This window comes from Molothrus aeneus, chromosome 14, assembly GCF_037042795.1.
Source record: "Molothrus aeneus isolate 106 chromosome 14, BPBGC_Maene_1.0, whole genome shotgun sequence".
Taxonomy (NCBI): Eukaryota; Metazoa; Chordata; class Aves; order Passeriformes; family Icteridae; genus Molothrus; species Molothrus aeneus.
In genome coordinates, this window is record NC_089659.1 from 14,606,330 (window position 1) to 14,621,749 (window position 15,420).

At 48.0% G+C, this 15,420-nt stretch overlaps 1 protein-coding gene across 1 annotated transcript; it reads right to left on the reverse strand.

Moving 5' to 3' along the window:
* CYSLTR1 (cysteinyl leukotriene receptor 1) lies at positions 1-1,041 on the reverse strand. The gene has a single exon (XM_066559718.1). The coding sequence runs from the start codon at positions 1,039-1,041 to the stop codon at positions 1-3; it is 1,041 nt and encodes a 346-aa protein (XP_066415815.1).
* Positions 1,042-15,420: the final 14,379 nt, after the last annotated feature.

Genomic DNA, 15,420 nt, shown 5'->3' on the forward strand with positions numbered 1-15,420 from the left:
TTACAAAGGAGCCACAGCTGCCTTTCCATTCTCCCTCTGGTTTTCTCCAAAAGGTTGCTCCTCCTTGTCCTTCACAGAGATCTTTTTCCTGAAGGCCTGCGACAAGCTGGAGGAGGACGCCTTCCTCAGCGTGGTGAGTCTCTGCCGGAAGTTTCCCCCGGAGAAGAAGTAGAGGAGGGGGTCGAAGCAGCAGTTGGCAGCTGCCAGGGGCAGGGTGACGATGACGGCTTTCTGCAGGAACACGGTGTCGGCGCACCCGGGGCCCCGCAGGCGCAGCGCGTGCAGGTGCACCGTGCGCAGGACGTGGTACGGCGTGAAGCTCACCAGGAAGGTGGCGGTGACAATGACGATCATCCACACGGCCTTGCGGCGGTTGGCCTCGTTCTTCCGCAGCGAGTTGCGCAGCAGGGTGCGGATGATCATGGTGTAGCAGATGGTGATGATGACGAAGGGGAAGATGAAGCCCACAAAGAGGGCGATGAAATCCAGGATCACCACCATGTTTGTCTTCTGGGAGTTCTCCGGCGGTTCGAAGCACTTGGTCTTGTTGCCGTGCTGGTAGGTGCCGTTCCGCAAGAAGGGCGCGCTCGTCAGCGTGACGAACACCCAGATGCCCACGCACAGAAACTTGGCCTTCTTCTCCGACACCAGGCTGATGTTGCGGACCGGGAAGACGATGGCGATGCAGCGGAAGAAGCTCATGGCTGTCATGAAGAAGATGCTGCAGTAGAGGTTGACGTAGAGCGCGTAGGACGAGAGGCGGCACAGGAAGTCACTGAAGAACCAGTGGCCCTTGTGCACGTAGTAGATGACGCGCAGCGGCAGCGTGAGCACGCACAGGAAGTCGGACAGGGCCAGGTTGAGCATGTAGATCTGGAAGGCCGTTTTCTGCCGGTACGTGCGGATCAGCACATACAGCACCACGCCGTTGCCCACGAAGCCCATGATGCTGATCATGGAGTAGAGCGTGGAGTAGACGCTGTTGCGGAAGTCGTCGATGGAGGAGTTGTGGCACGACAGGTTGGGAGACAGCGCTGTCATGGTGCCCTGGCTGAGGCACCAGCTCCCTGGGGATGGTGTCAGGCCTGGAGGGGGAAGTGCAGGTGAGGTAAAGCAGGACAGGAAAATAAATATCCGTGATGAAATAAGAGGAAAAATCTGTCATCTGACTCAGGAGAGAGCTGAGAAGGGGTGTGGATCTGACCCATGCCTGCTACATCCACCTTTCCTCACCAGGTACCAAAAACTGGTTATGAGTGACAAAATGTGGCAGACTCATGGAATCACATCACAGGACCATGGAATCTTTAAGGCTGGAAAAGACCCTTGAGACCAAGTCCAACCATAAAGCACCACCACGATGATCACCACTAATCTATGTCCTCTAGTGCCACATCCATACGTTTTGGAACATATGATGGCTCCAGCACCTCTCTGAGCAGCCTGTTCCAGGGTTTGAGGAGTCTTTTGGTGAAGGAATTTTTCCTAACATCCAATCTAAACTTCCCCTGGTGCAACTCGAGGCCAAGACATCAGGACATTAAATTACCAAAAAAAATCTCTTAACCCCTCCCACACTGAGGCAGCTACTCAGCAAAACAGCAGAGAGGGATAATGAAGGAGACAACAGCTCTATGGAATTTAAAATAGGAGGAGTGGTCCTGGACCCTAATAATTGTTCAGCCCTGATTCTCCTTTTTTTTTTTGATTGATTTTCAGTTTCTAATGGTTCAAGTGCAGAACCTCCCTTGCAGCTTGAGACCATGAAAAGCGGCGAGAGCAGAACTGCAGGACAAGAGCCAGCTGAAATAACAGGACACCACAACAACAACAAAAGCAGAAGCTGGGTCAAGATCAGCCATGAGAACCCACAACTGTACCATGAATATGCTCAAAATTGCTGATAAATGTACTTTCACCCATACAAATAACTTGGCAGTATTAGATTCTCTGTCTGCCCCCCAGACTTACCGAAGTCAGAATTCAGAACTGCTCTGGGATGCTCAAGGCTTCCAGGTGTCAGTTAAATTTCAGCTGTTTTGGTGTTTGTACTCTTTTAAGAGTCCTTTGATTATCTGCAATGCAGAAATGAGCAAAAGCTGAGCAGGTGTCAGCGAGGGGACTGTCACTGCCCGAGGGTAGAGGGACTGATGTTCATTAGAAATCCTGAACAAAGCCACCAGTCCACATGTCAAGGATCTTTTATGCTTTTATTACATTATAGCCTTAACTCCAGCAACCAGCCCACAATTTAAACAACTACTCGAGGTATTTGTCCAGAAGACAAACAAGACTTGTTTTCTATCATATTTCTAAACGTAATTTGAGTTTTCCACCAAAAGTAAACTGACGTTCGCAATCCAACTGCTAAAGCGTGAGAGAACGTCACACCCAGAAATGCATCTGTAAAAATCAACAAGAATCCCACAAAAGAGCATTTCCCAGCTGAGGCTTTACATTTGCATCATGAATTGAAGACAAACATTGCTTCTGCCACTTTTTTATTTGTACAGTCATGGTTCACTGAGACGTTTATTTGTGTGCTGGTGAATTAAGCTCACTGGGTGAAAGGGAACCACAGTGGATGAGAAAGGGTTCTCAAAGGGAACAAAACCCTGAACTACTGCTATTCTCCCAGTCTGATGCAGCACAGATAAATTTATAGCTTGTCATAGAATCACAGACTGGTTTGTGTTGGAAAGGGCATTAAAGCTCATTCAATTCCACCCCTGCCATGGGCAGGGACACCTTCCCAGGTCTCTTGGACACTTCCAGCTTCTCTGGGCACCCTGTGCCAGGTTCTCACAGGAAAGAATTCCTTCCTAAAATCCCATCTACCCTTGGCAGTGGGAGCCATTCCCTTGTCCTGTCCCTCCATCCCTTGTCCCCAGTCCCTCTCCAGCTTTCCTGGATCTCCTTTAGGCTCTGGAAGGGGCTCTAAGGTTTTCTTGGGTCCTTCTCTTCTCCAGGTGAGCACCCACAGCTCTCCCAGCCTGGCTCCAGAGCAGAGGCGCTCCAGCTCTCGGAGCATCTCTGGCCCCAGTAGATTACACTCAATTTAATTACACACCCCAAAAGCACAAAGCCGCTGCTGCCGCTCGTTCCAAGCACAAACGCGAAGCATCCCCATCCCGAGGATCGCTCCGGGCTCTGCATTTCCCATTTGGGGAGGGACGGGAATGCCCCAAAACACCAAACTGCCCCTCACAAGCCCCAGATCCCCGCTGCGAGGGGACGGAGCGGGGACACAGGACGGGAACGGAGCTATCATCAATTAACGCCGCAGCTCATTAGCGGCGCGGCTGCGCTCCGGGGGGGTCCAGCCGCTCAAAGCGGGACACGGCACAAGCGGGGGGCACCGAGGCAAAGCCCCCAACCCTCACCCGGGACCGGGACCCCGGGACCGGGACCCCCGCCCCGGTGCAGCCCTTACCGGAGCGCTGCGGGGTCCGAGCGGGCGCGGATCTGTCCCAGGCGCGCCCTCGCCGCCCTTAAAGCGGGGCGCGCCCCCGCTCCCGCCCCCGGCCCCGCCCCGGCCCCACCGGGACCCCGAAACCTTCAGCTTTTCCAAGGTTTTCCCACCTTCCGAGGAAATAGCACTTGGGAGCTTCCAGGCATGCCCACGCCTCCCGGTCTGGTGGGAACTGCCGGGGTTCCCTCCCTGTGTTTGTTCTGTGAGTATTTTACTCCTGCTTGTAACTGGCAGGGAGCTCACCTCTGACATCAGTGTTAACAACCTTGTTTAGAAATGGCTTTTAGGAGACTCTTTGATGTTGGTGTCATCAAAGGGAAAACAGAATTCTCACGAATCTCCATTCTTCCAGCATCTCAAAATATTCTATATTTGTATATCTGTTTTTAAACAACTGTGGCTTTGTTGAGAAAAAGAAAAAAAAAACAAACCCAAATAAAAAATAAAATATATCCCCCAAACAAAACCAAACAAGCTCCGTGGCTATATCAAATGAAGTATTTTCTCAATTTTGAATATTTTAAGTGTGGGCTGTCCCACTCTGAATTTTCATTTTATTATATTGGCTTTCTTTTGAGGATGTATAATGTGGTGTTCCCACCTTTTTCTAAGGAGTTAAGGAATTCTTCTATTCTCCCATCCCCAGGTTTGACTGGAATGTGGATGGTCACAGGGGGCTGGGTAGTGGGACCCAGCAGCTCTTGGCTTCTCCAAGGCAGTGGGGAATCCTTTGGGGGAAGAAACCTTTATCCATTATGGAAACAGCTCTAAGCAGCACTGGAGCATCTGGAAGTGTCCAGGGCTGGGTTGGACAGGGCTTGGAGCAACCTGCTCCAGTAGAAGATGTCCCTGCCCATGGCAGGAGTGGGACTGGATGGGCTTTAAGGTCCCTTCCCACCCAAAACTATTCTATGATTAAAGCCAGCCCTGCTGAGCTCACCACGTGGGTCACTGTCTTCATGGACATCTCCCTGTCCTCATGGGCATCCTCGGTTCCCACCTTGTGCTGATGTCCCTGGGCTCAGCCTGTCCAGCTCTGTTCCAGGTGCTGGCAGCAGTGGCCCCACGTTTCTGTGAAGCTGAGAAGCCCCACCAGCACAGCTCTCCCACTGTGCTGCTGTTGTGTGACTTCCTGGGAGAATTCCCAGCCATTTTTCCTGCCCCAGCTCCATTTTCATGACTGCTTTTGGGGTTTCCAAAGCCATGGTGCTGTGGACATGGCAGTTTCTCTTTGACCTCACTCTCCATGAACAATGAAGGTGTGTGGGAAGGAACTGCACCTTTTCCCTGTGCCCTTCCCAAGAGCTTCCCACCCTTCCTCACCCACCCGTGCTCAGGAAGCCTGTCCAGCTCCCAAGAACTGCTTGGCAGCATATTGGGAACAGTCAAATGGCAGGATCATGGGATAATTCAGGCTGAAGGGGACCTCAGGAGATCTCCAGTGCAACTTGAGTTGATCCAGGCCAGGATTCTCAGGGCTTGTCCCACCTGAATTTGAAGATTTTCAAGGATGGAGGTCCAAGAGCCTCCAAGACTGGACAATTCCTTGCACTGCCTGCAATCTCCTGTGCTGGGAGCTGCCTCTCGAGTTTGTTTTAATTGTGGTGCACATTCTGCTGTTATTAAGCCATTCTTCTGGTTTTTTTGCTACCATTTCTGGCCATTCCTTCTGCTTTTTGCCACTCAGTTATTCCTTCTCATTTTCTTTTCCTTTTCTTTATATTTTTTTTCTGTTCCTTTTTCTTTTCTGGCTTTCACTCTCAAGAACAGGAAGATTTCTAGTTACAAAGTCAGACTGAGGTTGGTGTGGGATTGAGGAAGCTGCTGCTGCTCCAGATGTGCTGGGATTGCAGCCAGAGTTTTGGTGGGAAAGGTTTTCATGCTGAATCCAGGAGGAGCTCAGACTGCAGCTCTGACATGATGTGGCAAAGATGACATGTGGAATTTGGGGGGAAGGACAACATTACCTCCCTGATATATCAATATATGAGGAGATCCAGAGGACAGGAAGGGGAGGGGAGGACTCCTAAAAGGAGTCTTGGATGAATTCCCAGAGGAATGAGGGTGAAGAAGAGCCCAACAAAGTGATCTCCTTCAGGTCTGATAGGAGCAATTTGAAGCTGGGGCTGTAATTCCTCTGATTCCCTTTCCAAAGGACAATGGGATAAGGAATAAAGACACAAATGAGGCTTTGGAAATCTGTCTGGGACCATGTGGTTACTAATTGTTGAGGTGTTGTTGTGGGTCCCAGGATGAGGTGAGAGATCAGAATTGACTCCAAGTTCTTAGAAGGTTGATTTATTATATTATGATATTATATTAAAAGAAAATGATATACTAAAAGTATACTAAAGAAAGAGAAAGGAGACATCAGAAGGCTGGAAAGGAATGATAATAAAAACTCGTGACTGACCAGAGTCCCAACGCAGCTGGACTGGGATTGCATTAAGTTCACATGGAACCAATCAAAGATGCACCTGTTGGTAAACAATCTCCAGAGCACATTCCAAGCAATCAGATAGTTCTTGTTTACATTTCCTTTCTGAGGCTTCTCAGGAGAAAAATCCTGGCAAAGGGATTTTTCATAAAATATCACAGTGACAGGACCATCCAAATCTGGGAAAAGCCTGACCATGCTTTGGGGTTGTCACTTAGCACTGATTGATCCTCCATTGCCTTCTCCCCCTAGACCTCAAATTCCTGCAACTCCTGCCAGGAAGTTTCCAATGGCACCACGTTCCAAGTGTCCTGAATGCCACTGATCCAGCACACTGCTTATCTCTTTACTGCAGGATTTCCAGACAACTTCCTAAAAGCCTAAATACTTCCCAGAGAGAATGAAAAAGCCCTCTAGCACTGGCAACTTCTTCCACTCTGGCTGTTTAAGATGGGGAGAGCAGAAAGGTGGGGTTTCGTGAGGAAATAAGCATCTTAACAATGTTGCATTCTCTTTCCTCTCCTGTGACTTCCCAAAACAATTCCTTTCTCTTGGAATCTCATGGGAAAAGGATGGTGTCCCAGCTTCAGACTTGCCCCAAGATATTTGGAGTGGGCTGGGCTGTGTGACACTGGCAGGGAACTCCCAGGGGCAGTGTCAGCTGCAGGATTTCTCCAGAAAAGCAGAATTTTGGTGATGCCTGAAATCAGGCATGGAGACTTGGGAATTCTCTGCCTGCCCTGATCAGCTGGACTCAGCCAGCCACACCTGGAATGTGCATGGCTTCAGTCATCATCCCAGGAATGTCCCTCCTGGAAGTGAATGAAGCACAGGAGGAAGGCAGAAGGGGAAAAAATGTGAGGGAAGGAGGATGGAAAGCTCTTGGTAGGGGAGTGCACTGGAACAGAGCCCTGGAACAGACATGAGCTTCCACTGCTCAAGGGCGGGAAAGCAGAGGGAAGGGGAGGTTTGGAGGTGTCCCCCCAGTGTGAGTGGAGATGAAGAGCCTTTCAACGCAATAAATTCTGTGCCCTGAGGGCTGGCAGCCCACAGTCATTCTGAAAGAGGTGGGTTGTGCCCCTGGAAGTGCTGGGTCAGGGCCGTCCCTGAGCGGGGTCAGCCCCGGGCTGGCTGAGTCGCTGTTCGGGTGACACAAAACCACAGGAGGAACAGTGCTGTCAGCAGCTGCTGGGGGATGGCTTCAGCTCCCTCCTCCTCTGCTTCCTCTTGTTTGGAGAAGTCATTTCTGCTGCTTGCCAAGGGTGGGGAACCCCTTTGCTGTATCAGCTCCTTTCCCTCAATGGGAGCTGCATCTCCAGGGGATCACCCCCTATTCTCACCTGAACTTGGGTCTGTTTATTCCCTGGACTCAACACAGGGAATTCATAGAATCACAGAATATGCTGAGCTGTAAGGGACCCAAAAGGATCATCAAGTCCAACTTTCAAGGGAATGGCTTATCCAGGGGTCGGATCCTTGGTGTTATCAGCACCCAGCTCAAACAGAGGGAATCTGAGTTGTTGTCACACTTCCAACACTGCCTCCACCTCCCCTTGGTTTTTAGGGATTGATATTAATGAGTGACCTGCACTGGCAGCTGTAAGAAGCTGCTCCATCCCAAGCCATAAGGCCAACAAAGTTCCCATTCCCTGTTTTTTGTGGGAAACCAGAGCTGTGGAACCTCCTATGAAGGAAACTTCAGCCCTTATCACTCAGCCCATCAAATCCTACTGCAAATACAACTTTTTGAGTGGCTGCTGAGAAAAGAAGACTGAGGGAAGATGGGGAGATAGTTGGACACTTTCAGCATGGTCTCCAGTCAGCATTTTTTGGGATAAAGCACTTGCTCTGCTGAGATGAATAAAATAAATTACTGCCAGGACTGAGCACATGGACCACATTCAACCTTTGTTATCCCAAACATTTGGAGAATGATGCTGATCTCTCCCCAGAAAAAGAGGTGGAGATGGAGATGGATGACAAATCTAGGAAGGACCAGAGGCATCAGCCAGGGATAACTGATTGTTTCTGTTTTGCTGACAGGATTTCCTGTCAAAAACCCAACAGGGAGAGTTACGTGGCCTTTTCTGGGAAGTGGAGCTGCCATGGGGTGGGGACAGGGACAGGGCTGTCCCCACTGCCACAGCTCCTGGTGCTGCAGTTCTACTCCTCCCTAAAATGATCCACACTGGATTTGGAGGGATCTTTGGGACAGAGGACAGACATTTCAGGTTCTTCTGACAAAGAAAACTTCTGGAAAGGATGTTTCAATCAAAGGATGATTTGTGAGGCCAAACCTCCAGACAAGGACTCTGAGCCACCCTTCTGCTGTGGTTTGGTGGGTGAAAGACCCAGCAGGACCTGGCCCATGTGCAATCAGCTGGTCACACTCTGCATGTGGTTTTATGAAAGAGAGGGCTTGAACTTGTACGTTTCCAGAGTCATTATGGGGTGGGCTCCACCAGGCACTGAACATCCCCAAGTGCCAGGAAAGGCATTCTGAGTGCCTGAGGTGATCAAGCACCTCAGAAAAAAGTTAAAGCCATCATCATTAAAAACCATTGAACTGCTGACTTGAAAAGCTGCATTTCCTTGGTTGGGTTTTTTTTCACAGTTCCAACTTTCAACCTGTGAGAACAAAGAGCCACTCTGGCTGGAGATGCTGTTCTGATAGAGCCAATTGCTGCTTCCCCTTCCTGTTTTGTATGTGGAACATGAGGGCTGCAGCAGATGGGGCAGATAGGGCTGGGTTTGAGCTCTGCCTCTGGTATTTCACACGTCCCATCACAGAGAAAACACTCAGGGAATGTGCAACGTCCCTTTCAGATGAAACATTGTCAGGGAAAAACAGCCTGAAAACATTTCCCCATCCCTCATGGTTCACTTATGAGAAGCTGGGAATTCTATGAATTCTCCTGGTTTTGTAGAACCAATGGGAAATCTGTATTATAACCAAATCTCTCCACATGATCTTTTCATCCTAATATTTTTCCCAGAATGGGGCAGACCAGAAGGTGCATTATAGACCCTCAGGCTGGAACTGGATGTGAGGGTCCTTGCAAGCCACCAGTGACTTTAACCCTCCCAAGTGGGGCTATTGGGAGCCTTTCTCACCCACAAAACAAACATTTTAACTCTCTGATGATCATTTTTTGACAGCAGAGCTTTCTCACAACAAAATCCACCAGACTTCTTTCTTGCTGGAAGATGAGAAAACAAATTTCCCAGAAAACTCAACAGCACAAAGGCAAAAATTCCTCATGATTAAATTTTGCTCTAATCTTTTGGAAAGTAAACTGAAAAGCCAGAAATAGCCTGTGCAAATTGGCATTCTCTTTTGGGAAAGGGATTGGAATAAACAGCATGAAAATAAGTGGATTTTTGGCACCAATATTATTTTTAGGGCTTATAGCTCTTGGAAATTTGTTCAAATCTAAACAGAGGGGCAAATTCATGTGAATTAATGAATCATAAAATAACCAAGATTGGAAAAGAGTTCAAAGATCCCCCAGTTCAACTGTCATGGGTGGCAGCTGGAGCCTGAATTTATTGAGTGTATCTTGCGATGTTGAAGCGATGCTCAGGATTTGAGGATGGCTGGAGAATTATCTGGGACACAGCACACATTCAGTATTTTCCACAGAATCCCAGAGATCTTGTTCAGAATCTTGTGTTGGAATTAAGCTGCAGCCCCTGCCAGACACTTTTCTCAGGAAAAATCCATCAGGATGCAAAACCTGCTTTGCATTTGAACAGCTCCATTTTAATTGTGGAGTTACAGCCTTGTGAAAGTCAGATTTTACTTAAAAGCTATTAAGAAGAAATGCCAGGTCAATTAAACCTCCATAATTAATCTTTGATGATCAAACATACTTTGCCATGGGATTAACCTTTTAATTATTCCCATTTTATTTTATTTGCACCTGTGCTCTCTGTTCTCATTCACAGTTTTGCCCTGGGAAGACATGAGGAACACAAGGCCAAGATCAACTTCCCAGGAGAAACCTCATTTTGCAGGTGCTACACATTAACCACCAGGGGAACTGGAATCATTGGAATGATTTAGGTTGGAAAAGACCCTGAAGATCATTTATCCAACAATGACCCAGCACTGCCAAGCCAAGACCATGGGCCCAAGTACCATTTTACTTCTTTTTAGGATAATATTCCTGGATTTCTGAGCTATATTTGGGTGGTAAGGTGATCTGTACCAGGAGGATGATTCTGTTACTGAGTGACAGAGAAAGCCCCACATCCAAACTGAGATCACTTGGAGCAGCCTTGGAGCTCAGTCCTGGGCTTTTAATTCCCAAAGGAATACAACAGGGATCAGATGGACCCTGCATGAACAGGGAGAGAGGTAAGACCTTGGAGGGACATAATTAAAAACCAGCCAAAGTAACATGGGAAAAGCCTAATCAAGCTGTTAGAGAGAGGAAAAGGCCGGATGGAACCTGGGGTTGGACACGCCTGGGCTCTTCGGCCAAGGGAAACATCAGGGAGGCCAAGGCCAACCCAAAAATTCAACTGTGGAACAGAATAAATTGGAGCACACAGTGGAAAAAACACTCTGGTTCCTCTTCAAGGAATTCCTCATTCCCAGAGGAATCCTTGAGGATTCCCAGAGGAATCATTGAGGAACCCTCCCTTCTTCAAGAGCAAGGTTTGCAATTGCAGCACGAGAACTGGAGACAACAAGAACTGAGCCCTCCAGAGTGAGGGATCTGGAGCACCAGATATGCAAAGTGTTTGGTTAAAAACACCACAGGAAAGAGTGTCAGAAACTTCCTGTTCTTTGAGCACTCAGGTTCTCATCTTGAGAGCTTTTTTCTTTGTTTTCTTGTTGACTTGAAAGGAAAAATGCAAAGAGAAAGCCCCTGATAAGTGATGATTTAATCAGGCCCTTTGTGCAGAGTTGAGGGCAGATAAGGACACCCCAAGTACGAAGAATTTGTGAAAAGATGTTCCTACACCACCAGTGCCCATCTCCAGCCCTCCTGCAGCTCTGCTTCTACAGCAGATTGCAGCAGATATCACCAGAAATCTTTATGAAATCACAGTTTTGGTTTTAATCGTTACAACCTCTCATTTCCTGAATGTCACTGTTAGATCTGCCTGACAATAATTCACATTTTCCATCAGGGTGAGCAGTTGTGTGGTCTGTACCACCCTTCACCACCACTCTGGGCTGCTTTTGCTCCCACTGTTTGCATCAAAACCTCCCATCCTTTCTGCTTGGATTTGATGACATGTGCTCTCAGGCCAGGGCAGCTATCAGCTCCTGATCAGCCCAAAAATGCTTCCCCTGAGCTCTGAATCATCCCTCAATTATATAACTACCTGCTCTTATCTCATGTGCTGAGAATGGCTCTTTCAGGTTCTTTTAATGCTCACTGGAGAAGGTTTTTACTCTTTTTCTGCCATGATTCAGCTGCTCTGTGCAGCCCAGGCCCATAAAATGCCAGGAATTTGGTTTTAAATGGAATATTTACCTAGGTTGGGAAAGGACAGGGGAGCAGCCAAGGAAACCAGTGGGAAAGCTTTCTTCCTAAAAAAAATAATAAAAATTATTTCACAGAAAGATCACCTGCCTTGTGATCAGTGATGTCTCAGTGGTGCTCCAGGAGGTGATGGAGCCTGGGGACCATCCCAGGCCAGGCTGGTGGCCCTTGTCAATCCCTGCTGGGGACAGTCAGGACTGGGATCAACATTCCAAAAGTGATTTGTGAGTGTTGATCTCCAGCTCAAACCAGCTATTAAATGCATAACTTAATATTAATAACTCAAGTATTTCTATATAAATATATTATCTTAGAGACTTATGACCATATTGAGGCTGAGTTTGGGAAATTTCAAGGCCAAAGGAGACTTGGCTATTTCCATCCATCTGGACATCCCACAAAACACAAAAATACTGCTGGTAAAGAAAAACTCTGATGGGGGGATGAAAAATAGCTCTGATATCAGTGGAGATTTTGCAAAACTGGGACATGATTCTGTTGGAATTAATGACTTTTTCACCCTTTCCAATGGATTTCCAGGTGCTGAGAAGCAAGGAGGTGAAAGATTCCTGTAATTACCACCTGGTACAGCCTGAAGTTCATCACCTGTTGCAAAAAATCCCCTGAAACCCCTGTTTGTGCTGGTTCTGAGCCATCATTTTGTGAGTTAGAGAGGTGCAGCTCGCTCCAGTCAGTGTCACTGGTGGATTTGGGTCTTTTCCCAATTTTCTTTGAGCTCCCTGAAATAATTTCTGAGAGATTTTGTTCCCATTTTGTCACAGTCTGAGGAACCAGAGATATAAATCACCTCAGCACAGCTCTGTTTAGTCTGTGTTTGTCTGTGCATCAGACCCTGCTGCCTTTGCAAGGTCAGGCTTGGGAATGACCTTGAACTGACCCCAACCCCAGCCCCTTCTGGGCAGAACTGGGATTTCTGTGCAAACTCTCTCTGATCTCAGAGAATTCTGGCTGACTCCAGCTCCCTGCAGACCCTACATCATTAACATTGGCCCTTTTTTGGCCATCTGAGGCTCTCTGAGTCACATCAGCTCTGCTTCTGTTGAGCTTCCAGGCTGACAACTGATTTCTGCATTATCTTATAATTAATCCATCCACAATCAAGTCTCTCTATTGCTTCAAAAATCAAATTTCAGCCTCTCATCCCTGCCTTTAAATATTGGAACAGAATTATAAAAGCATCAGGCAGCTGTTTTCCCAGATCCCAACCTTTCCCTGCAGGAACCACAAGCCATTAGTTCAGCAGAGGCTTGCTTTGCCTCGTTATTTATTTAGTTGTGCTTTATTCCCATTATTCTTTCTATGCTCTGTTTTCCCTCTGATTTTTCCCAAAGTCCTTTTTCCTGAGGTGCAGCAGGACTCCATGGAAGAGGAGCAGCAGTATTTAGCTTTTATTTTTGTTTTCCAGACAGGTTTGGGAAGGCGTAGCTGGTCCACAGCAAATCCATTGGGCTGTGTGAGCACAAGCACCTGGCTCATCCCTTCCATGGACCAGCTCCAGAGCTTCTGGCTCTCCACAACCACTGCCAGGAACAGCAGGTGGCTCACAGGTCCTATTTTCCATGTCCCATTGCTCTCTTCAAAAGAGAGGGAAGAACAAATCCCAAAAAGCTACAGAAATCTGGGAATCCCTCAGCCTTCCCTGTGCAGGTTGTGGTGGTGACCACTTGCACTGTCCTGGGTTTGTGGGGACACAGGTGACACCTGTGGAGCTTCAGCTGCCAGGGAAAGGCAATTTCTTCTGAAAAACCCTCATGAGGCCCTAAAAAACCCCACCAAAATTTGTGGCAATGCTCCATTTATCAGATGTCTCCTCCCCCTGCCCCCAGATCTTTTATCAGCTTCAGCAGAGTTTGTGATCTGCCAAGTGATAAGGCCCGGAAATCCTGATAACAACTTGCACTGATGACCAGAATTTCTTTGAGCAGAAACCAAAATTTTCCTCTATCTCCTCCCATTCCCCTGGACCACAGGAGCTACAGCTGTCCCACCTCTTTGGGAGCTCTCCCAGCTGTCAACCCTAATTGGCCTTTGCCATAAAAAACCCAAACCCTAGTTGGCCTTTGCAGGGAATTGGGGATTTTCACAATCCAAAAGGATTTTCCCAGGCTGGCAGCTCAGATCTCCCAAAATTTTGCAGCAGCCCACTTGAGTCACTTTCTTAATTAGGTGATTTTCTATAGAAGTTATTTTTATCTATCTGTGTGGTCCCACTAGGAAACATTTTCCTAATTCCTGTCGTCTGTCCAAAGCAAACATATTTGCTGATACGGGAATTGCATGAACATAGCACAGAATTGGTTTCCTCTTTTATTCTCTTATGCAACAATAACACCCAAAATAGCTCCTAGAATTGTTTGTTAAAGAAATAATAAATTCTTCTTTCTGACAACTTTGCCCTTGCCAGCTGAAGACAACCAGTGTTCGTACAGGAGAGATTTCTGGGAGCAGTAATTCCTCAGGCACTGCTTTCCTCCTGTGGAGGAAGGGTTGCTTTGTGTGATGATCCAGGTGGAGATGGATCATGGCTTTGGAGCTGCCCCTGGTGGTTTGGGATTCCCAGCTGGGCTCTGAGGGAGCTCTCAGAGATCCCAGCTCAGCACAGGCTCCACCTGCTCCAATCCTGCCACGCTCCAGCCATTCCTTCACGGTCCTTTTCCAATCCCAAAAGCTCCTTTGGGCTTTTCCAATGACTTTACATTTACCCCTCGCCACTGCAATGAGTGTTTGCTCTGCTCTCACTTTACAACACGGTGTAAAAGTTGGAGAAACCCTACTCCAGGTAAATCTTCTTTGGAAGAGCCATGGGGTGACATCACTTCTGCTTGATCCCCTCTGGGCTGGTACCTCCTTGTGGAAGGTGTGGCCCTGGCACCATGTCCTGGATTAATCCCAGCACCACACTGCCTCTGCCTCCCTCCTGGTGGGATGGGGGAGAGCACTGGAATGGCAAAAGTGGCAAAATTTGTGGCTGAGGAAAACCCTGTATGGAAATAATTTCCTGCTATGGGTCCGTGGTGGGGATGGAGACAGCCCGGCCAGGATGGGGGGAGTATCAGGATGGGGAAGGTGGGTGAGTTCAGCAGAAAACAGAGGAAATCTGTGGCTTCCAGGGAAATTCCTGCCAGCCTCATCCCTGGGGATGAGCTGAGCAGTGGAATGTTGTGACTCAAAGGGAAGCACAGAGTTTAACTGGAACCAGACTGATCTGAGCAGACTGAGAGAAGCCCCGCAGAGGTCTGACCTGGCACAGCACAGGGGAAACCCAGCAGCTCCATGGATTTCCTGGGAGGCGCTGGAGCAGGCAGGGGCAGAGCTCTGCAGGATGAGGGCCCTGAGGAGCTGAGCAGGGCTGGGGAAGCTCAGCCCTCCCTGCACGATTCCTTAGAAGAGCTGAGAACTTCCAGACTTCTTCAAGCTATTCCCGAAATTTCAGCTAAGGGCAGCTGTGGGAATTTCCACCTCAGCTCCTGGAAGAAGGACGTGTCCCAAAGTGCTGTTCCACGATTATTTCTGCACTGGAAATGGGAATTAGTGAGGAAGGAAGGCAGAGCCCACTGAGATTTGCATTAAATGTCTTGCACCATGTCCTTCCTCCCAGTTCTATGAATCACCAGCACTTTATGCATTTTTTCTGTTATCTTGATCCATTCTACACCTTCACAAAAAAGGATTGTGCCATCAACCTGGTCCCTGTCTCCCTGTAAGGAAATCTTTCCTGCCAGCTCTTGAGAAGGGGCTGATGAAATCCTGTTTTTTGTCTGGAATTGCTGTCCACAAGGCACAAACATTCCATTAGTAATGCTTTATCCCTCATTTGCTCTCGTTAAAAGGTAATTTCCTTTTCTGCCCTGAAAATGGAGAATAATGGCAATAAAACAAGCAAGATGATGATTTCCTTTCTTGATGAGTTCTTTCAAAAGGTGAAAAAGGGAAATTCATGTTCTTGAGAGAGGACAGGGTACACCCAGGTCACACATTCACACCTGAAC

Excerpts from the sequence above, each read along its gene's own strand:
- CYSLTR1 (XM_066559718.1), bottom strand. The coding sequence starts at position 1,041 with ATGACAGCGCTGTCTCCCAACCTGTCGTGCCACAACTCCTCCATCGAC.